This window comes from Schistocerca americana, chromosome 4 (genome assembly GCF_021461395.2).
Source record: "Schistocerca americana isolate TAMUIC-IGC-003095 chromosome 4, iqSchAmer2.1, whole genome shotgun sequence".
Lineage (NCBI taxonomy): Eukaryota > Metazoa > Arthropoda > Insecta > Orthoptera > Acrididae > Schistocerca > Schistocerca americana.
Window position 1 is genome coordinate 540,231,904 of NC_060122.1, and position 23,049 is coordinate 540,254,952.

The window sequence follows — 23,049 nt, forward strand, 5'->3', positions numbered from 1 at the left end:
ACAGTTAGAAAATATAAAAATTACTGTAGGATTTTTTTTTTTAGGAAAGCATTGTGCTGCTATCAACTGATAACAATGATTTAAAATTCATAGTCCTTAAACAAAAATAGATTTCTCTTAGCGTGCAGTCAATAAATATATTTATATAGAGTGCTTTAATTTAAATTTATTTATTTTACTTGGTGCTTTGTATTAGCTTTTCACACATTCTTCTCTTCCATAGAGTTTTGAGTTCCTCAATGCTGCCAAATAACCGTCAAAATCTAATTTCAGCACAAATAATTGCCTTTTCTTTGCTTGCCAACAACTGTTATGATCAACAACTGAAACCAGTAATGTAATGCCATAAAAAAATCAACAGAGAAAGAAGAGCCACAATGTATTTGAATGTATAATTAAAAATCTGTGTACAACAAACCTCTAAAGATATTCCATGAATGACATCCATAGGATCGATAACATTTCCCAAAGACTTGCTCATCTTCCTACCATGTGCGTCTCGTACCATTGGATGAAGGAATATTTCCTTAAATGGAAGTTTCTTTAGAAGTTTTTGCCCAAAGAATACCATCCTTGCAACCCAAAAGAACAATATGTCATGTCCTGTCTCCAACAGTGTTCCTGGATAAAAAGCCTGCAGTTCTTTTGTCTAGAAAAATAAAGGAAAGAAATTTCATTAATATTAACTTATGTATGTATTTTTTATTCAAATGAACAAACTAGCAACTAAGATGTTAAAAATGAATGACTTTTTATCTTCAATTGTAATAATTTTATTAGCATCTGGTTCAACATCCGGTTCAATGTTTTCGATTATTTACCCATGTTCAAATAAAATAACATTATATAGGACACACATAGCTACCAAAGATGTTTATACCTTTTTGCTTGCTGAGCCTTTGCTTTTAAACACATAATTTAATTATTTAATTTATTAATTTATCACATTTTATGTATTTCATCATGGAGAATAACTTTCAGAGATGTGGAGCTAGTCAAGGTATACAAGCAAATTGAAGCAGTTGTTAAGAATCCATTAACATAAAATATTAAACTGATGTAAATTGTGTTCTTTTTAGTTATAGACTGAAGTGTTGCATTAAAACTTCTGCTGCAAAGTAACTATACTATACAACGGGCTAAATGCATACAAAATAAAACTTCTAAAAAAATTGTCCTTATAAATGTGTGTGTCACTCTAATGAATCACATCTCACAGATCCTGAATGCACTGTACAGTGGCTTGCACAGTATCGATGCAGGTGTTTCTCAGAGGAGCTTACTGGGGACCAACTCTGTTCTTAATATATATCAATAGTTTTACAGACAATACATGACATGGATAAAAATCTGTTCACACAAGACAATAACAATATAGCCTCTGATAAAACACTAGAAATCCTAGCTGAGAAGGTAAATGAAACTATCAAGAATTGGGCCATGTGTAATAAATTAACAATGGATATAAGGAAACGAATAGCATCAATTTCAGTTTGAAGAGCTGTCACTCAACACAAAGTGTTTAGCGATGAATATTGATTGGCCAACTGACATGGACACAATTTCCAAGCTGTAGAAAAGGATAGTAATAATATCAACTATAAGTAGTAGCCCGGCTCATTGTAAGCAAATATTAAAACAATTGAAGGTCTGCACTAAACAAACTGAGACCAATTACTAATCTGTTGTGCACATCAGGAAAAATATTATCAAGTATTTCACAAAAAATACTGTGCAAACCGTGGGAGACAAGAGCCAAGTGTTATCATAAGCTAAGAAATGTGAACCGAATCTTACCTCATCTGGCCATCCAAAAACAGAGAAAGGAAACAGCCCTGATGAAAACCAGGTATCCAGGACATCTTCATCTTGTTTCAGTGTAATGTCTGTCAGTGCCACATTGAACCTCTTTGCTGCTTTCTGACGTGCCTCGTCCTCAGTTCGCCCACTTACCCAGTTTTTATCATCATCCTAAAAACATAAACCCAGTATGACAAATGACTGTAACACAAAAAGCTACTAATGGTGTCAATTCAAATTTTGTCAATACATGAAAATGTTTAAGTTTCTGTCTGAAGCATATCAAGATTACTACCAAAACAATGAAGACCTCAAAATGAAAATGTCTGCTGCAAAACAATCCAGTGTGACAACTCAATCAGCCAACTGCTTTTACAAAACTGCCTTACAAATCAAAAAGAAAGCAAACTAAAGGATTTTACCACCGCTAAACACAAAAGAATGCTACATCTTTTCCATGGTGTAGTCAAAGCTGGCAAACTGTATCAGCAGAAAATAAGAACCCATTCTGTTAAACATGATTATCTGTTTTAAGATACAGCCATGAATCATACTATTGATCACTAAAAATAATCTGAAGGTTGAATTTCATGATAAATTATGTACTAACTGAATCACTAAGTAACATGCTTACACAAAATAAATAAGACTAAATGATGCATACATCTGGCCACAATGAACATTATAAAGTATTTACATACATTATAAAAGAGTATTTCTGTTCTGACAACTGATTACTACACAGAGATCTCAGGCAAAGTCACAAATCAACAGAAATGCAAATCACCTTTTGAATGGTATAATGGAAAACAAATCATGCAGAATGTGTCATTAATAGTTTTTAAAATGCTCCTTCTTTTGGTTTATTCTTTCCTTGCATTGAATAATAATAATAATAATAATAATAATAATAAACTGATAATAGATGCAGAGGTGACATATCAAGCTAAAACTAAACAAAGGTCGCTACACTACGCATACATTGATATCAAAAAGCTTTTGATAGTGTACCTCACTCATGGTTACTACAAATATTGGAAATATACAAAGTAGATCCTAAATTGATACAGTATCTAAACATAGTAACGAAAAATTGGAAAACCACACTTAATACCCAAACAAATTCAAATAATATCACATCACAGCCAATACAGATTAAGCGTGGAATATACCAAGGAGGCTCATTAAGCCCCTTCTGGTTCTACCCTGCTCTGAACCCACTATTCAACATGCTAAATAATACAAATTATGGATAAAATATTACTGGAACATACCAACACAAAATCACACATTTGCTATACATGGATGATCTAAAACTACTGGCAGCAACAAATCAACAATTCAACCAATTACTAAAGATAACAGAAGTATTCAGCAATGATATAAATATGGCTTTTGGAACAGACAAATGGGAGAAAAATAGTATAGTCAAGGGAAAACAAACTAAACAAGAAGATTACATATTGAATAACCACAGTGACTGCATAGAAGCGATGGAAAAAACAGATGCCTATAAATATCTAGGATACAGACCGAAAATAGGAATAGATAATACAAATATTAAGGAAGAACTAAAAGAAAACTATAGACAAAGAGTAACAAAAATACTGAAAACAGAATTGACAGCAAGAAACAAGAAAAAAGCTATAAATACTTATGCCATACCAATATTGACCTACTCATATGGAGTAGGGAAATGGAGTAACAGACCTTGAAGCACTCAATACACTTACACAATCACAATGCCACAAATATAGAATACGTCACATACATTCAGCAACAGAAAGATTCACATTAAGCAGAAAGGAAGGAGGAAGGGGATTTATCAACATAAAAAAACCTACATTATGGACAGGTAGACAATTTAAGAAAATTCTTTATAGAGCGAGCAGAAACTAGCAAAATACACAAAGCAATCACTCATATAAATACATTGGCTACACCATTGCAATTTCATAACCACTTCTACAGACCTTTAGATCACATAACATCAACAGATACGAAGAAAGTAAATTGGAAAAAGAAAACACTATATGGCAAGTACCCATATCATCTAACACAGCCACACATCGATCAAGATGCACCCAACACATGGCTAAGAAAAGGCAATATATACAGTGAGACGGAAGGATTCATGATTGCAATACAGGATCAAACAATAAACACCAGATATTACAGCAAGCATACTATTACAGATCCCAATACCACAACAGATAAATGCAGACTTTGCAAACAACAAATAGAAACAGTAGTTCACATCACAAGCAGATGTACAATACTAGCAAATACAGAATACACCAGAAGACATGACAATGTAGCAAAAATAATACATCAACAACTTGCCATACAACATAAACTAATAAAACAACACGTTCCCACATACAAGTATGCACCACAAAATGTACTGGAGAATGAGGAATACAAATTATACTGGGACAGAACCATTATAACAGATAAAACAACAACACATAACAAACCTGACATCATACTCACCAATAAAAAGAAGAAATTAACACAACTAATCGAAATATCCATACCCAATACAACAAACATACAGAAGATAACAGGCGAAAAAACTGAAAAATACATCCAACTGGCTGAGGAAGTCAAGGACATGTGGCATCAGGATAAAGTTGACATTATACCAATTATACTATCAACTACAGGAGTCATACCACACAATATCCATCAGTACATCAACGTAATACATCTACATCCAAACGTATATATACAACTACAGAAATCTGTAATTATTGATACATGTTCAATTACCCGAAAGTTCCTAAATGCAATGTAACATATACCGTACAGTTAAAAGGAAGTCACGCTTCATCAAGGTCCGCGTCACTTTCCATTTTTAACCAGACATAACTTCTGAGAAAGGAAAGGAATAAAAATAATAATAATAATAATAATCTGCAACAAATGTGGGCAGCGCCTAGATTAAGCTTATTTTTTTCCCTGTTGTTCTGCATGACCTGAATATAGATAACAGTTAAACCAATTCTCTTACAAAGCATGTATAATAATGATGACGATTCCAGGCTTCAAGACTTTGTGCCTAAAAGTCTAAGAAGCCGACTTTGTCTAGGGTATTGGACGGATCACAGGTAGAGGATAGTGAATGTTTCACCAGATATGATGGACAGCTGCAAATACAGCATAAGCAGGCCCAGACCAAGGAAAAATAAAACCAAATCCAATTTGCATTTGCATGTGGCAAAGTGGTCAATTTCTGTTCACCAGTTGTGTGGCTGAAATTTAAGTTCTGGAACTGAACCTTTCAGTCTTACCATTAAGTTCAATCAATGAGTCTACTCAACCCCAGCTGATTCCAGGTACAATCATCATGGAGCATTTTGATAATCACAATATTACACCATGTGGTCAACCCACCATCAGTACGACTGGCACATGGTCTTTTGGATCTTGGGATGATCAGGTTAAAATGCAGGGTGATTCAACAGAAGAAGTCAGAGTTCTCTGGCCAACTAAAACCAAAGCAAATCCATTTTTTGCAACACTTAACATACAAACACTTTTGCAATCAATAAACTTCATAAATTGGGAGATACATTAAAAGAACAGAGGATTCAAATTTACAAAACACAAATGATGGACAATAACGCCATGGATTTCAGTAATTATTGTCTTTTTAAAAGTAAAACTGACAAAAGAATACTTAATAATACAATCAATAACAGAGGTAAAAGCCATTGGTAATAGATGAAGGACAATTTCTCTTAAATGTGCAAATAAGGCATACACTTTAAATAATGCCAATATGCCAGTCAATGAGGATAACTGTAAAAAACATTAATAAGTTAATGAAGCTTGGGAAACATTAAAAAGCATCATCTCGAACACTCCCTCACACCATGTTAAAATTTTAATTGGTGGTTTTAATGCTCAATTGGGTACAGAGAAAAAATACAAGCAAATGGTGGGTAGATTTCCAGTGCACAAATAGACAAATCAAAATGGCCAAAGACTTGTTGAAACATACAAAAATTTTAACCTTAAAATCATGGCAACACATTTTAAAAATAACCCTTCTAAACAAAAAAACTTGGCAGGTGGCCAATAATTTATTGGGGAATTTCAAATCGATCATGTAGCAATTTCATACCCTAACTACATGGAAATTTTAAATGTCCAAATTAGGAAAGGGGCTGATATAGATCATGACCATTATTTAATGTGAATGAAAGTAAAACTTCAACCTCAAAAACTCTTCATAACAAAAAATGTTATTCCAAAACTTGACACTGCTAAAATAACCCCAACTCTAACAAGCAAACTTGAAAAAAAAAAAAAAAAAAAAAAAAAAACCAGCAATTGGCAGAGTCTAAAACAAAAGTTCATCACAACAGCACAAAATTTAATTCCACTTCAAAAGAAACAAAAACACCATTGGCGGAAAGTGGACTATGAAATGGCAGTCTAGGCATGAAGCATTCAAAAATTGGAACAGTAACAAAACCGAAAATACGTACACCACCTTTCCAACTGTAAGAAATGAAACATCCAAATTAATCTGACAGACTAAAAGAAACTACGAAAATCCCAACTATTAGAAATTAAAAAAGACTTCCAAAAGAACAATACAAGAGACTTTTACAAACATTCAAAACAAAACTTACTGGTTACCAACCCCGAGGTCTTTGCTTCAAAACTGAAAATGGCTGCCTGGCTCTTAACAACCAGGAAAATTATAAGGTACTTGCTAATTATTATGAAAAACTATTAAACTGTCCAGAACCAGTGAATAAATTCCAACCACAGCAAACTAATAACACCAACCCTAACTCTAACGAACCTTACAAAACTGAAATAATGAAACAAATTAAAAGACTTCAAAACAAATGCATCTGGAGAAGACAGTACAATTGCAGAACTACTCAAACCTACTGGCCCTAACACTATAAGAGAGATCACTGAACTAAAAGGACATATCTGGCAAACTGAGAAAATACCCGATGACTGGAAAACTGCCCAAATTCATTCACTGCATAAAAAAGGGGATAGAATTGATGTTAATAATTACCAAGGAATCTCTCTTCTCCCTGTTACATACAAAATTCTCTCAGTTAGGATCTAAAATTGACGAACACCAAGCAGGCTTTAGACAAAACAGATCCTGTCCATAGCAAATTCTTAATTTAAAACTAGTCCTTAGGCACCAAAGGATTTCTGGTAACAATGTTGTATGTACGTTTGTGGATTTTATGAAGGCCTACAGCTCAGTTGATCTTGAATCTTATTCCGAAACTTTAACGGAGCAAGGGCTGGATGATAAAACTCTAACACTGATTAAGGAAATGTTAAGTGACACTAGCTCTAAATTTAAATTCATGGGAGAAATTTCTGAACCACTTGATATACAGACTGGTGTTAGACATGGAGATGGACTCTCCTCATTACTGTTTAACTGTGTTTTGGAAAAGGTGATTACGAAATGGCGAGAGCAAAAGTAGAGTCAAAATATATATATCAATCAATCAAGTTGGGCAAAAGTAATATTAGAGTGGATTGCCTTGCCTTTGCAGATGAACTGACAATTTCAACCAAGGACATTACCACAGCTCAAAAACAAATTGAAAGTCTTAAAGAAATTGTAGAAAAAGTAGGGCTACAAATATAATTGAAAAAACGGAATATATGACATGCAACAAACAAGCACCAAAGTTTCTGAAAAGCTGAAAACAAAGGTTGCCATCAAAAAATGGCAACTGCATTCAGATTAACACAAAGTATTTACAATAAAAAGTGATTTTCTGTATTCAGTAAGCTTAGGCATTACTGTAATCAAACCTGAATCTCTTTATGGAGCAGAAACTTTAATTTTAAATAGGAAAAGAGTTATTGAAGAAATTCAAAAGAAAAAAAGAAAGATTATAACATAAATGTTAGGCCCCAAAATTACTGATGGAGAAACTTATAGGCTGAGAAGTAATAAGGAAATAGAAGAATACACAGACATACATGGGGACGAGAGGAAACGAAGACTTAAATTTTACAGCCATATTAAAAGAATGGCACCCATTAGGTTGACAAAACAAATAGCTGAATTCTACAAAAACAAAACTACGGCCAAAACTGAGCCAATTAAATGGATCACTGCGATTAAGGAGGACCTTAAATTAGTCTGCATGACTCTGGCAGACGTTACAGATAGAAAAACATTCGGGCAAAAGATATTTGCTTGGAAAGTTGGTCAGACAAAAATTAGAAAGTGGACTGGAACACCGTGCTCTGGTGAAACAAAGAGACTTCATTCTGAAAGGGTGAAACAAATCTGGACACAAAGGAAGGCCAACCACCAAAAGTAACATTGATGGATTGTACCTCGTGTGGTCCTGTTGGGCCGCATGTGTGTATATAAAATGAGAGACAATATTTGAAATCAGTGCTTGACAACAGTTTTTCAAATACAGGTGTTAAAACTACTAAAATGAAACTGAATGAAAAGTCCAATGGTCCACTGTAGTTGTATCTGTTCAGATCACTTATAAAGTCACACAACTGGTTTCACAACTTTTAAGTTGCGTTTTCTGGTGAAAGTATCTGTACAATGCACTTAACTGAGATGTCCTAAAATACTGAATAACTAGACTTAAACAGGGGAGAAAATATTATGCATCAAGCTAGGAGTCTGGTGCAGATCACATACCCTCCACAAGAACAGCCTTACATATACTTCATAAATACGACTTATGAGTTCATACTAAAAGAAAGTTACTTACAAATGCTATGTCATAGGTTATAGAATGCCGCAGAGTAAGTTTTCAACACTCCTCAATTGATAAAAAAATAAAAATAAAAAATAAAAAAAACAGTCAGTTGATAAAAAAACCGTGGCCACAATGAGTATCATGTCTAAAACGGAAGAATAGAATTAGGAATCATAACTGTTCCTTAATTAAGAAACAGTGAAACAGAAACTCAAATGAAAAACAGATGGGGACCAACACCATGTGACATAGATCAACTGCCAGAAAACAGGACTGACCTGTGTTACGTTGTGAATTGTATACTTTCTGATGCTTTTGTCGGCCTGTGTCAAGTGACAAAATGCCCCTCATAGATGTTAATCAGGGAATTTCTGGGCCCTGTAGTGACTGAAGAATAAAATAAAGTTATTGATGAATGTAATGCATTGAAATCTACTGAATATTATTTTAACTGTTAATGTGGGTCCACCAATGACCGAAATGAAGAAGCGTATGCTGCCAGTCAAACATAGCGAAAGCTGACACACTCATGTGTATTTGCCACCAACACAGCAGCTGACAATAAGCTAAGAGGGTCTCACGTGTTGTTTATAGCATGTGCTGTGGCTGCTGTCCAGGTACTGAGACGGTGACGGAAATTGAACTAACATGAGCAACACGGAAAATAAGAAAGCACGACTTTAGTGCTCTGCTGAGGACTTACGGTCACCACACAATCTATTACACTGGGCTCTCTGTGTTACATAACACTGAAACTGACCAATACTAAATATAATAGTGTTGCAAAGACGAACTATTTATTTCTGAATAATTAAAGCAATGTAGACATTCAATGGATCAGAAAACCTCTAAGTGGACCAGCAGTGGGTGTAAACATGAATGTTACCATAAAAAACTGTAATGAGCTAACCAACATGATTAGAAAGTTGGGCAGCCTAATTTAAAATTTAAATAGAAAAAAATCTACCAATAAACCTTGGTGCTCTAACCCAATTTGATTACTGAGAGTATTATCAGCAGACTGTCTCATGGACTTCATTATATATCTTTCCTCAAGGACATTTAAAACAGTTCCCTTCCTCTTTTTATGTAGTACCTATAAGTTGTTATGGAGATCTGAAATAGAATGTTGATTATGACTTAAGTGTCTCCCGTATGCTTTATTAAAAACAGTCAGGTTGACCACTAATAACTGTTTCATGCATCACTCAGTACTGCTGTTTCAGCTTTCAAATCTCCTTTCTTTTGAACAGTCAACAACACAACAAAAATGTCTTTGATTCACTAGTTTTAAATTATTTATAACTGTCTGAATTTCTTTAGAAGTACTCTCAACCACTGTTGGCATTAGGCTGGACGAGAAGCACTTCCTCTGAACAAAATTTCTTTACTGTTAACATTATCAATTTCTTTCTTGTTCAAGCATTCAACACCTCAACTATACGGTGAAATATTACCTTCACTCCATCCATTATTTATATTCCATCAACGACTTTCTATCAGTGCAACAGAAGGAAGAACTATTGACGAATCACTGTGATCCACTTGTTATTTAATGATGTGTAGAGTATTGCTGATCTTGTACATCCCCTTTGACATGCAGTTTATTACTGAATCATTCACATATCACAAAGAAATTGCTATCTAATAAAACTATGCTGGGAAATTTAATATATATAGTAACACTGTTCAATTAAACAGCTGTGAAAATCCATACACAGTTGATGAATATTTCTAAGAAGTCTACACCTTCCTTTTCAATATCTGATAACATGCTCATTGGAGTGAAGAATATCCCGAAATTGCAGTCACATGTGGCAATATCAACAAATCATTTGAGAACTGGAAATTAGAGGTTTATGGAAGAAACAATGCACAGGCATATTAGAAGGGCCTTTTCATATGAAATTTTAGCCATAAGAATCTTTGTGTAAGACAGGTGCAACATTTGTAGAATACTGGCCAAAGCATTAGCAAAATCAAAATTCTGACGGATGCTAGCACAATTTGAAAAAACACCCCACTGATTTTTTGCATCAATTTGTTACTGTGTATAAGCCGTGAGTGCACCACCTCATGCCAGAAGTGAAATAAAGATGAAAGTAATGGATGATAGCTTGGGGGTCTGCACTAAAAAGTGTTGTCACTCCATCAATCAAATTCTAAAATGCTATTCTTTGCCACTGCAACCACTTGCACTGTCCTCTGAATTTCTTTGATGATTCTAACATATTTTACCTCCAATAGATGGTCTTCTATTTTCTCTTTTGATCTGCCATTAGTTTTCTTTCCCAAATTTTTTCCCTCCAATGTATTTGTTAAAATTTGTTTCTATGAAAAGTCAAAAAAGTTTTTTTCATTTTTTAAATAGTATCTAGGTGGTGTCTTCACTTACTGATTTTTTCACGTCTTCCCTGATCCTCTTCATCCTTCTTTAAAGGTACATTTCAATTATTTCTAAGTATTTTCTGGCTTCAACAGTACACAACCTTCATGGCTATACAACAGAACATTCCATAAGAATGTCTTGATCTTGACAGTTTGTTTTCTTTTATCTTTCGTTTTCTAGACTAAATGACTTTTCAGTTCTCTTTCACTGAAAGCACATTTTGCTCTTGTTATTCATTTTCAGATTTTCATGCTGCATCTCATCTCTTCTGTAATTAAGGCACCTAAATAACAAAACATATCATCTTTTTCTGGTTTTCAATTCTAATGTCAGATGTGTTTCATACCATTTTTTACTATTGAATTTAAGTTGTATCAAATGCCTTTTTTAAATTAGTAAAGGGTATGTAAGTATCCCTATTTCAACCAAAAATTTTCTCTCCAGGAGCTCTCGATTGTTATAGTGCTATTTTAGATATGAAGTTAAGTTTATCTTCAAATTATTGTTCTGTTTGAAATTTTATTCTATTTTTTGTCACTAGTGTTAGGTGTTTCTTTAAGTTGCAACTGAAAGTATTCTTATTATCTGTAATTTGTGCTATTTATGGTTATCTCTTTTTTTAAAGAATGAGTTTTGTCTTGCTGCCTAGGATGAAGTCTTTTCTTTACTAATGTTCATTGAAATACTCTTTCCATCTGTCAACTACTTGTCTACATTCAGTGACAAGTTTCCTTATTTATCTCTTATTACAAATGACCTTGGCCTCCACTTGAATCGCAGTTTTCAATCTCTCTGCTTAGTTTATACCTCATTCCACTATTAAAGTCTGTTTTCAGGAGAAAAATTGTTGCTGCAAAAAGAGTGCTCTTTAAGGCAATTAAAAATGTAGTGCTACTTAAAGAAGATGTATACGGTGAAGCGTTAGAACAAAACAGCAATCCCTCCACATCCCTAGGTAAAGCATAAAAATGATACTTGATATGAATTCTCTAGTTATACTGCTGTTTCTGCTAGATTTCAAAGCATAAAATGTCTTTAGATGGGAAGTGCATTTTATTGCCTTTTGTAATTGTAAAGGAAAAGGAAGATGACTGAAAACAGAAAATTTGAACATAGAAAGAGTCAACCCGTATGGAGTTAGGCAATGATATGATTGGTGATATCATAAATATGCTGCATCATCGGAACAAACCAAAATAATTGCATGGTCACTGAAGACATGCCCAGATCGTTAAATAAGCATTTTACTGAATGACCGGTTTCGATAGAGCTATGCTGTTATCATCAGTTCTTATGCTTCTAATAAGATCCGAAGGTGACAGCATAGCTTTTTACAGATCTTGGCTCCTGCAGATCACCCCCACACTGACCTTGTCAAGAATATAAAAAGAACTGCAGTTGATATTACTTTCAGCTGTCAGAAAGGCTATGGCCAGCATTTTCAGAGCAAGCAAATGGGGTTCTTCTCATTGATTAGCTGCAAATATGAATGATTCAATGGCTAAGTGGGTGTCAGACAACAAAGTTCCAAGGTCCAATCTTCAATCAGTCAAATATTTTTAGTTTGGCACTTACAGATTCTTTCACCTATCGCAATGAATTGCCAATGTGAAAATGTAAAGATGAACCATGTTAAACCATATGGTTGGTTGGATTAGTCAGCTCAAACGTCAAGAGAAGGCAGGAGCAATCCCCACCAGTAAGACTATGGTGTTAAAACTAACCTTCGGGTTAATGACAGCATTACTTACTTACCTTGTATGGGATAACAAAAACAGGCAAATAACGCACACACCTCCTGCATCACACAGATGAAAAAGTACATGGCAAGAGGTCAGCCAAAAATAATTTTTTACCATGAACATTGCACATGCCCTTGAAGGTGTTATTGGAAATGGTAAACATAAAGGATTTGAAGTTCAAATCATTGGAACACCTATCCTCTTCAACAGCTGCGGCACCCTCTGACTTTCACTTATTTCCACTTATACACAGATTTGTGTTTGGAAAACAATCTTGATCCCGCAACAAAAATAAGTGTGTTGCTTTAAAACTGATTCTCTCTCACTGTAAATCTGTGAAGTTTTCAACCTGCCCTAATACATAAAAATATGTTGCAATTGGAGGGCTCAACAACAAGTAGTGTATTCTTACTTTTGTGATGAATGACTTGGAGGTTCAAAGAGATGTAACAATTACACCTAACACAGTGACACCAAAATTTTGTAATATTGTATCATCACACCTGCATATTTCCCTCATCAAAAACAGTGATGCTACAGTATTTTTCAAGCTGTACTAGGATGTTAAAGTCACTTGTATTATTTTTCAGTGATGCTCCTTTAGTAGAAAAGTGACATAAATGCAAAGTTGGTTGTTATAGTAAAAAATATTTCTTGATAAAGTCAGAGAGAGTACTACAATGTCACAATCTGAGTCTCAAGACTACCACATTTTCTAGGTTGCATATTCACAAAATGTTGTAGCATGAAAATTATTGTGTTGTGTACTACAACCAGTAAACACTGTATCACTAGTCTTCCCTGAAGATGTTCACAGTCTTTAACTGGTGCTTCATCTCTCATTTCAGAAACCTTTTGTGCAGGAGACATTCCATATAAGCATTTTATTACCTTTACCTGTGCTCTATAAAATCCTTATGTCTTTCTTGCTAGTTCATACTCATGCTGCACATAATCAAAGAACAAATAATTTGCGAGTAGTAAGAAGTTTCCTGAATCTTTAAGTCCTTTCATTTAGCAGTGTAACTGATACTGAAACAATATACACCTAATCCAGCTCAATAGGGGTGAGCAATAAATCACATATCTGTTATAAATCACAGCAATTGAGAAGTCTCAGATATCACAATAACAACTTTACAAAATTTGGCTGTGATTTCAGTCACAACTAGGAGTCACAAGCATTTAACATTCAACACCGTGTGCCATCTCTTGGCCTAATTTCATACTTCTTTATGTGAACCTTTTGTCTAGCTGTGATTTCAGTGACAAGTCACAAGTAGAAGTCGCAATTAGCAACTAAAAAGCGCAGTTAACATTCAGTGCCATGTGCCATCTGATGGCCTAAGTTGATACTATTGTTTTTCTTTGTGACACGCTATCAAGTCTTAACTATGATTTCTGTGACGAGTTGCAAGTATAAGTCACAGGCAACAACTAAAAAGTGCAGTTAACATTAAGTGCTGTATGCCATCTGTTGACCTACGTCTGAACTTCGTTCTAAGAATCTTGTGTCTCACAATACAGATGTATTACATATTTATGGTCGAAGAAATGATACAAGTAACTAATTTGCTCTGAGAAAAAAATTATACTCAGTTGAGAACTGATGCTGCAGAGAAATGTGACGGTCGAATAAAGGTTGTGCTATTAGACAGACCTATCGCATAGCCTGGAATTATTGTGTCATACTTAAACACACTTTTCATCATCAAAGCTAAAACTGCAGGGTAATTTAAGAAGAAAAAAAATCAATATGGCTCTGATGAGTATTTGATGTGTATTACACAAACATATTGTACATAAACTACTAAAAATGCAATCTGGTGTCTGCTATGTAACTTTTACCAAATGTTTAACAACTGTATTCACAAGATGGATATTTTTTTCCGAAAGTGCAATAAGCAGTTAAATTTTTGTCTGTATTTTCAAATATTGCATGAATACTATTCCCAATGTCAACTTCTGACGGTAAGATCAAAACTTTCCTCTGTTTTCACTTGCCCATCGTCAGCCTTAAAACACACAACCTTCCAACCTAACACAGACCTTGGGCTATGCTACAGATCAGTCGGTTATCACAACCAACATACATTGCGCGAGGAATGGACGGATCAATATCCCACACTAGCCAGTCTTTATCACTAAATAGATGGCAGAAAATTTTGGGGTGTAGGATGGCTTAAACAAGGTATGAATGGAATGTTCACAGTGTAGTTCACATTTATTTATCATCCCTTTCAAATTACATAACGACTTCAATGACACACTGTACCAAACTCAATTTGGACACTTATGTTATCAATTATGGCTCTTTATACACTGCAAATTCTTCAAGAGTCGTTTTGAATCTTCACGATTATCTCTTTCAGATGTGGTTGGGTTGGTTGGTTGGTTGGTTGGTTCGTTTAAAAGGAAAGGGGAGGGGAGGGGAGGGGAGGGGAGGGGAGGGGAGGGGAGGGGAGGGGAGGGGAGGGGAGGGGGCGGCGGAGCAGCACCGAACTGCAAGCTCATCGGTCCCTTGTTCCCAGTAGAACAATTACCCAAGGGACAACAAACACTACAAAGACAAAACAGGACAAGAAAAGCACAGAGACATGCAAGAAACAGGGAGAAGAGATTAAAAACAAGAAAGCAGATTACCATGGCTGGCTGACCATGAGAATAAAAAAGGACAAGCCAGCCGCTCTGCAACACATTAAAACCTCCACCCTAAAAGCCCTAGGGTGGAGGACACACAGGGACAAAGGATGTGCGCTAAAACTCAGATCAAATGATAAAAGCCACCCTCACAAATAAAAAGTAAAACTAAAGCTGTTGTTGAGGCATTGTTGCCCAACACCGAAGGTAGGGTGCCGGGAAAGTTAGAAGTCCACTGCAGAGCAGTTAGAAGTGAGCACAGTCCAGCAAGAGCTGGACAACTGTCATTTGGGAGCCACAGTGACACTGAGGTGGGACCTCAAGACGGAGGAGGTAATCATGTGTGAGCCACGTATGACCAATGCGGAGTCGACAAAGGACAACTGATTCCCTGCGAGAAGCCACACATTTGCAGTCTCCTTAATAACATGCAATTTGTTGTGCATACTGTTATGCCACTCCATCTCCCAAAGCCGAAAAACCTTGCGGCATAAGACAGAATGCAGGTCAGTTTCAGAGATGCCCATCTCCAGGAGCGGTTTCCGTGTAGCCTGCTTGGCCAGCCTGTCAGCAAGTTCGTTGCCTGGGATTCCGACGTGTCCTGGGGTCCACACAAACACCAACGGACGACTGGACTGTTCCAGGGCAGAGGAGGACTCCTGGATGGTCGCGACCAAAAGATGCCGAGGGTAGCACTGGTCGATAGCTTGTAAGCTGCTCAGGTAGTCGGAACAGAGAAGAAACAACTCACCAGAAAAGATGTACTGAAGTGCACGAGATATGGCCACAAGCTCTGCAGTGAATACACTGTAGCCAGCAGGCAAGGAATGCTGTTCAATATTGCCTCTGTGGACATAGGCGAAGCCAACATTACCATCAGCCATCGTGCTATCAGTGTAAACAACTTCAGAGTCCCAGAACATGTCAAGAATCGAAAGGAAGTGACAGTGGAGAGTGGCAGGGTTAACAGAGTCCTTAGGGCCTTGCAAAAGGTCCAGACGAAGCTTCGATCGAGATGTACATCATGGAGGTGTATGTGAAGGGACCTCAGGTATAGGTGGTAAAGGGAAGGACTCCAGTTTGGAGAGAAGAGACCGCACGCGAATTGCAGTCGTGAGCATGACCTGGGCTGCCAATGGGGGAGATGAACTGCCATGGGTGGGCAAAAGAGATGGTAGTTCAGATGCTCAGCAGAACTACGATTCTGTGAAACATAACTGGAGAGCAGTTGAGCAAATTACATCCACACTTAAGGGACTCCGGCCTCCACCAGGACACTGGTCACCGGACTCATACTAAAAGCTCCTGTCGCTAGGCGAATGCCACAGTGGTGCACTGGGTCAAGAAAACGCAATGCGGAGGACACCGCCAAACCGTAAACCAGACTCCCATAGTCAAGGCAGGACTGAAAAAGGGCTCTGTAGAGTTGCAGCAGCATAGAGCATTCTGCAACCCAGTTGGTGTTGCTCAGGCAGTGGAGAACATTGAGGAGCTGCCAGCACTCCCACTTAAGCTGACGAAGGTGAGGTAGCCAAGTCAATCAGGCATTGAAAATCAGTCCTAAGAATCGATAGTCTCCACTACAGTGGGTGGATCGTGAGTAAGGTGAAGTTCTGGTTCTGGATGAATGGTGCGACGCCAACAGAAATGCATGACACACAACTTCCTGGCTGAAAACTGGAAGGCGCGGGCTAGAGCCCATGACTGCTCCTTGTGAGTGGCTCCTTGTAGGTGCCGCTCAGCAACACCAGTACTGGAAGAGCAATATAAAATGCAAAAGTCATCTGCATACAGAGAAGGGGAGACAGATGGCCCTACAGCTGCTGCTAGTCCGTTAATAGCCACTAAAAATAGAGAAACACTCAATACAGAGCCCTGTGGAACACCATTATCCTGAGTACGTGGGGAACTATGGGAGGCACCAATTTGGACACGAAAAGTACAGAGCAACAGGAAGTTTCGGATAAAAATTGGGAGTGGGGTCCAGATACCTCACTCATACAATGTGGCAAGTAGTTCATATGCTTTACGTAAGTCAAAAAAGACCTCGCTCATACAATGTGGCAAGTAGTTCATATGCTTTACGTAAGTCAAAAAAGACAGCATCCAGGTGTTGGCATTTGGAAAGGGCTGTTCAGATGGCAGATGCTAGGGACACAAGATAACCAGTGGTAGAGCGACCCTGGCGGAAGCTGCCCTGACATGGAGCCAGTAGGCCACGTGACTCCAGGATCCAACCCAACTGCCGACACACCATACATTCCAGCAGCTTAAAGAAAAGGTTGATAAGGCTGATGGGCCAATAGCTATCCGCATTAAGCGAATTTTTAATGGGTTTTAGCACCGGAATGATGGTGCTCTCCCGCCACAGCAATGGAAAGATGCCATTGCACCAGATCTGGTTGAAGATGATGAGGAGATGTCGCTTGTCATCAGACGAGAGATGTTTAATCACCTGACTGTGGATCTGATCCGGCCCAGAAGCTGTGACGGGGCAATGTGCAAGGGTGCTGAGGAGCTCCCACTCTGTAAATGGGGCATTATAGGGTTCACTGTGGCATGTAGTGAACGAAAGGACTTTCCTTTCCATTCGCCATTTGAGAGTGCGAAAGGCTGGGGGATAGTTCTCCGTTGCGGAGGCTCCAGCATAGTGCTCAGCAATGTGCTCAGTAATTGCGTTAGCGTCGGTACAGAGCACGCTATTGATGGTAATGCCAGGGACACCTGTTGGGGTATGGTACCCAAAAAGACATCTGATCTTTGTCCAGACTTGGAAAGGTGACATATGGCACCCAATGGTTGACATGTACCTCTCCCAACACTCCTGTTTCCGTGATTTTATAAGCAGGCGAACATGGCCACGGAGACGCTTAAAGGCTATTAGGTGTTCTACGGAAGGGTGTTGCTTATGGCTCTGTAGAGCTCGCCGACGATCTTTAATTGCCTCAGTGACTTCCAGCGACCACCATGGGACTGCCTTTCGCTGGGGGAGCTCCAGAGAACGAGGGAAAGCAATTTCCGCTGCAGGAATTATCGTTGTAGTGACCTGCTCAATCACAATATTTAGCAATTGCTAATGGTCGCTTGGTTTGTTAGTCTCTTTACATACTCTACCCTTATTTACTTTCTATATATTTCAGTTTAACTAACTGTTCACATACACACAAACGGAAACTCCAGTTTGGAATATCAACAATATTAGGAAAAGGATAGAGTGTTGCTCACCATGAAGATGACCTGTTGAACTGCTGTAAAACAGTCTTTTTGCTGTGCCTGTCTGCAACTCTGAGTCATTTCTATGGTGAGTAGCAATCTATACTTTTCTGAGAGAGAGAGAGAGAGAGAGAGAGAGAGAGAGAGAGAGAGAGAGAGAGAGAGGGGGGGGGGGGGGGGTATGTCACAGATATATCTAAATAAGGCCTCAGAGATAATAAGAGACCTGTAATATAATATAATACTCTTTGCACTGACCAGCAGTTCCATGACATCCCATGAGAGTCGGTCCAATACAACCAAGAAATGTGGGAGTTAGTTTAGCATCTGACACCAATAACATGTACTCATGACACCGTAAGTACCACAGAGATAAGACACATAATGGATCCTGTCATGATCACAGAGACATGGCTGTAATGTCATGATCACAGAGACTTGGCTATAATTAGATATTAAATATGCTTGGGGTTCTGTGTTCTCTAGATCTACACCAATTTTATCACAAGGATTTCATACTAAATACACATGCCATTTAATGCAGACATACACAATAAGCATGCAACATCATACTTCTATTGTTATGTATACAAAATGTTTGTATGTTATAGAGATTGATTTGTACATATTTATTGTTTATCCCTTGTATCAGATGGCACCAGTGATGGGTTATATGCCTCAACAAAAGTCTAGCAGTTAAATATTTTACACACAGCTCATGGCGTACAGCAAAGTATCTTTTAACAAATATTTACAAACTGTGGAGCACCAAACATATAAGATTTTCATTCCCTTCTATTAAGTCTCTCTTTCCCTAAATGAAACTTCCAAGAAATGTGTATGTCCATAAAAATATTATATATCTCATTTTCAACTTTGTATGTCAATGCATGCACAGTACACTAAGGCGTATCAACAGAATTATAAAACAAAACAAACAATGGAAAATCCCAGAAGGAATGTAACAATACTATGAAAGAGATAGTTGCTACTCACCATATAGCGGAGACGCAGAGACAAGGTCTTTGTTGGAAATAGACAACCAACACACACACACACACACACACACACACACACACACACACGACCAGTCTCTGGCTGCTGTGGCACACTTATAAAAGAATGCATTTTAAACTTACAGATAACAACCACCTCAGTTAAGTACATTTTCATATCTTTTAAAGTGTGCCAATACTTAATACAACATCATTTGGTAACTAAAATACTGAGTATTAACAGAATTTTAATTCATATTTATCAGCTTGCCTTTATCTGTCCTGCCACTGAAATGAAGAATGCTTGGAAGACATCCACACAATGTCAACAATGGACATATATTACTTTACCTCATGATTCAAACTGCAGATGTAAAATTGCACATGAGTTGAGCCAGCAGAAAAGCAGCAGTGAAAGAGCTACATTTGCATTACTTTTTGTATGAACTGAGGTGATGCCCAGAGAACACTTGTGCACTTAGTTAAATTACTGAAACATTTCACTTTCATCACTTTGTTTCTCTAACTTTCAACCTTTTTAATTGAGGTTCAGCATGCAGATGGACAATGATGCTGCAAGGAAACAAGCACTCACCAGACTACAGTTAATATGGCGAGAGAAGAGCTCTGACTGCTGACGCAGCATTGGCGCACGTGCTTTGCACATCCGTGATGGCCAATCAGATAGTGAGCTTTTGTTTACGTTACCATGACAGTGCCCCAGAGTTGCCATAGTGCTGGAGACAACTGCTGGCTCACTGTGCGTACATGTGGAATACTGGCAACTGCGCCGCCAGCTGTCAGAGCTCTTCTCTCGACATACGAAGTACAGGTAAGAAAATATGCAAGTGGTGGTCTTAACCTGTGTTCAAACTGTGGTTACTCCAATTATAAACTCAAAATTGTATGCAAATGTTCCTGTCTGATTGTTGTTCAACTTGTTGCTCACCAGTCCAAAAATGGTCTGTGTCGTCGTAGTCCCCCCCCCCCCCCCCCCCCCCTCCCGCTTCCACTAACATACAACAAGTGGATTTTGCTCATTTGAAGGACTGAAATGGTGTGGATTCTTCATTCACATGAAGAAATGAATGATATCCACAGTGGATCTCAAACTGAGTCCACATTTCTAAATTTCCAGAAGGCTTCTGACACTGTTCCTCAGAAGTTGCTTCTAACCAAATTGTAGGCCTTTGGGCTGTGAAATATCATTTAAGTTGTGCAACTGGATTCATGACTACCTGTCAGAAAGGTAACATTTCATACTAACTGATGGAAAATCATCACGTAAAATGGAAGTGATACCTGGCGTTCCCCAAGGAAGTGTTATTAAGCCCACTATTGTCACTACTATTCCTAATCTACATAAATGATTTAAAGATTGTTCGCAGAGGATGCTGTCATTTATCACTGGAAAAATTCATCAGAAGGTCAAAATCAATTACGCAATTATTTAGAGAAGATGTCTGCCTGGTGCGAAAAGTAGCAACTGACTCTAAATCATAAATATGTGAGGTCATCCATATAAGTACTAAATGAAATCTGTTAAATTTTGGCTACATGATACATCACACAAACCCAAAGGCTGCAAATTCCTCTAAGTGCCTAGGGATTACAATTACAAACAATTTAAATTGGAACAACCACATAGAAAATGCTGTGGGAACAGTTAACCAAAGACTGTGTTTTACTGGCAGAACATTTAGAAGATGCAACAGATACACGAAAGAGATGCCCATGCTCTTCTGGAATATTACTGCACAGTATGGGATCCTTACCAGATAGGATTGATGGATAATGTTGGGGGGAAAGGGCAGTTCATTTCATATTACTGTGAAATAAGGGAGAGAGTGTCACAGAGAAGATGCGCAATTTGGAGCAGCAATCATTAAAATAAGTTTTTTTCATCGCTGTGAGATCCTTCCATGGAATCTGAGTCACCAACTTTCTCCTCTGAATGAAAGAAATATTTTGTTGATGCCCATCTACAAGGGGGAAGTAACTGTCATAATAAAATAAGAAAATTTAGAGCTCACACTGAAAAATTTGTGTGGTTGTTTCTCCCACACACGGTACGATAGTGGAATGGTTGAGACATAGTCTGAATGTGGTTTGATGAAGCATCTGCCAAGCACTTAAGTATGAGTTTCAGAGGAGTCATGTAGATGTCGATGGATGCAGATGTTATTACCTAACGATACAATCACCTGACCTTATTACTAATAAACAATATCACTATTTCATGTAATTTTGTTTCATATGAGTGACAGTGTAATTATTTTATATTTTAGGTAATGTGCTACACTGTCGTTCTTTACTACAGTTTGTCCAACTATTTGTTTCAAAGTCCTATGAATTACAGGAACATTAAGTGTATTATCGCAGCCATAACTGAAGCACATCACATTCTCTGCATCTTAAAATAGTATTTCCTTTTCTGTCAATTTCAATTCACTATTTCCAATTGCATTAACATCTCTTGCTTTTATAGTGACAGTTCAGTTAGATGATACTATTCTTAATGAACTCCTAAGATCTCAATTGACCCAATTTCTGGGAGCATTCCTCAGTTTCATCATTTCTTTTGCTGCCTTTTTGTTTCATAAAGTATTACACACAGGACTGCAAAATAAAGTGTTTCACAAAACAATACTTACTCTCTACAATATTCAGACTAAAACGTTTTTGAAAAGTCCAGGTTTCAAAACTGTACTTGGAAATATTGTGTTCTATCTTGATATTCAATTGTATGGTAAACTTTAAGTATTTTATAATAAAAGCCATTTGAAATAAATATATACACACCATTCCCTTTTGTAGAGACGGATCTTTCAGAGTTACATGGTATGCTGGTATTCTATGACCCCACCAGAGTTGCCGCGAAACACACCAGTCCCTAATAACCATAAGAACAACATGGAGCACGCCTTTACACATTTACTTAATCATTATTACTACTCTTAAAAACTCATTTATAATATATATTGGTACAGATGCACCTTATATCATTATAACTACCAGTCTGATAATAGCTCCAAGCTTTAAATTGTTTCTGGCATTTATTTATTTACTGCTGGAATTCTCATTATGTAACAGAATCTTAGTCATGCCCAGATCAACAGAGAGAGAGAGAGAGAGAGAGAGAGGCACAACAGAAAAGAAAGTTAACTATTAAGTACTATCCTGTTCTTCAATTCAGTCCTTCTGTCTCCTCTGAGTTGTAGTTCTGCATGATCCACAGCTGTCTAATCTGGGAACCCTTGCTTGTATGTACTTTTATAGTAGGAGACCATGTGGAGCAAACAGAATTGATTGGCTAAGGTTTCATGGAGAGAGAGAGAGAGAGAGAGAGAGAGAGAGAGAGAGAGAGAGCAGGGGAGGGAGAAAGAGCTTCCAGACAACACTTGTCTGGGCACAGTTAGGCTTGGGGGGGTCCTAATGTGTGCATGAAATTACATGTGTGAGGGAAAACAATAAGGCTTCTTCAGCCGCATATATTGATACATAAAGGGCTCTTTGAAGGATATGATGTTAGTGTA

The 23,049-nt window shown here is 37.4% G+C and overlaps 1 protein-coding gene across 1 annotated transcript in view; it reads right to left on the bottom strand.

Annotated features, from left to right (window-relative positions):
- The window catches only part of LOC124612550 (valine--tRNA ligase), a 208,721-nt gene that overhangs the window by 64,639 nt on the left and 121,033 nt on the right, over nucleotides 1–23,049 (bottom strand). The window contains exons 10-12 of the mRNA XM_047140825.1: nucleotides 22,316–22,406; nucleotides 1,798–1,971; nucleotides 419–649 (exon numbers count right to left, since the gene is read on the bottom strand). Of these exons, the coding sequence (XP_046996781.1) occupies nucleotides 419–649; nucleotides 1,798–1,971; nucleotides 22,316–22,406 (496 nt within the window). The remainder of the gene's footprint in view (nucleotides 1–418; nucleotides 650–1,797; nucleotides 1,972–22,315; nucleotides 22,407–23,049) is intronic.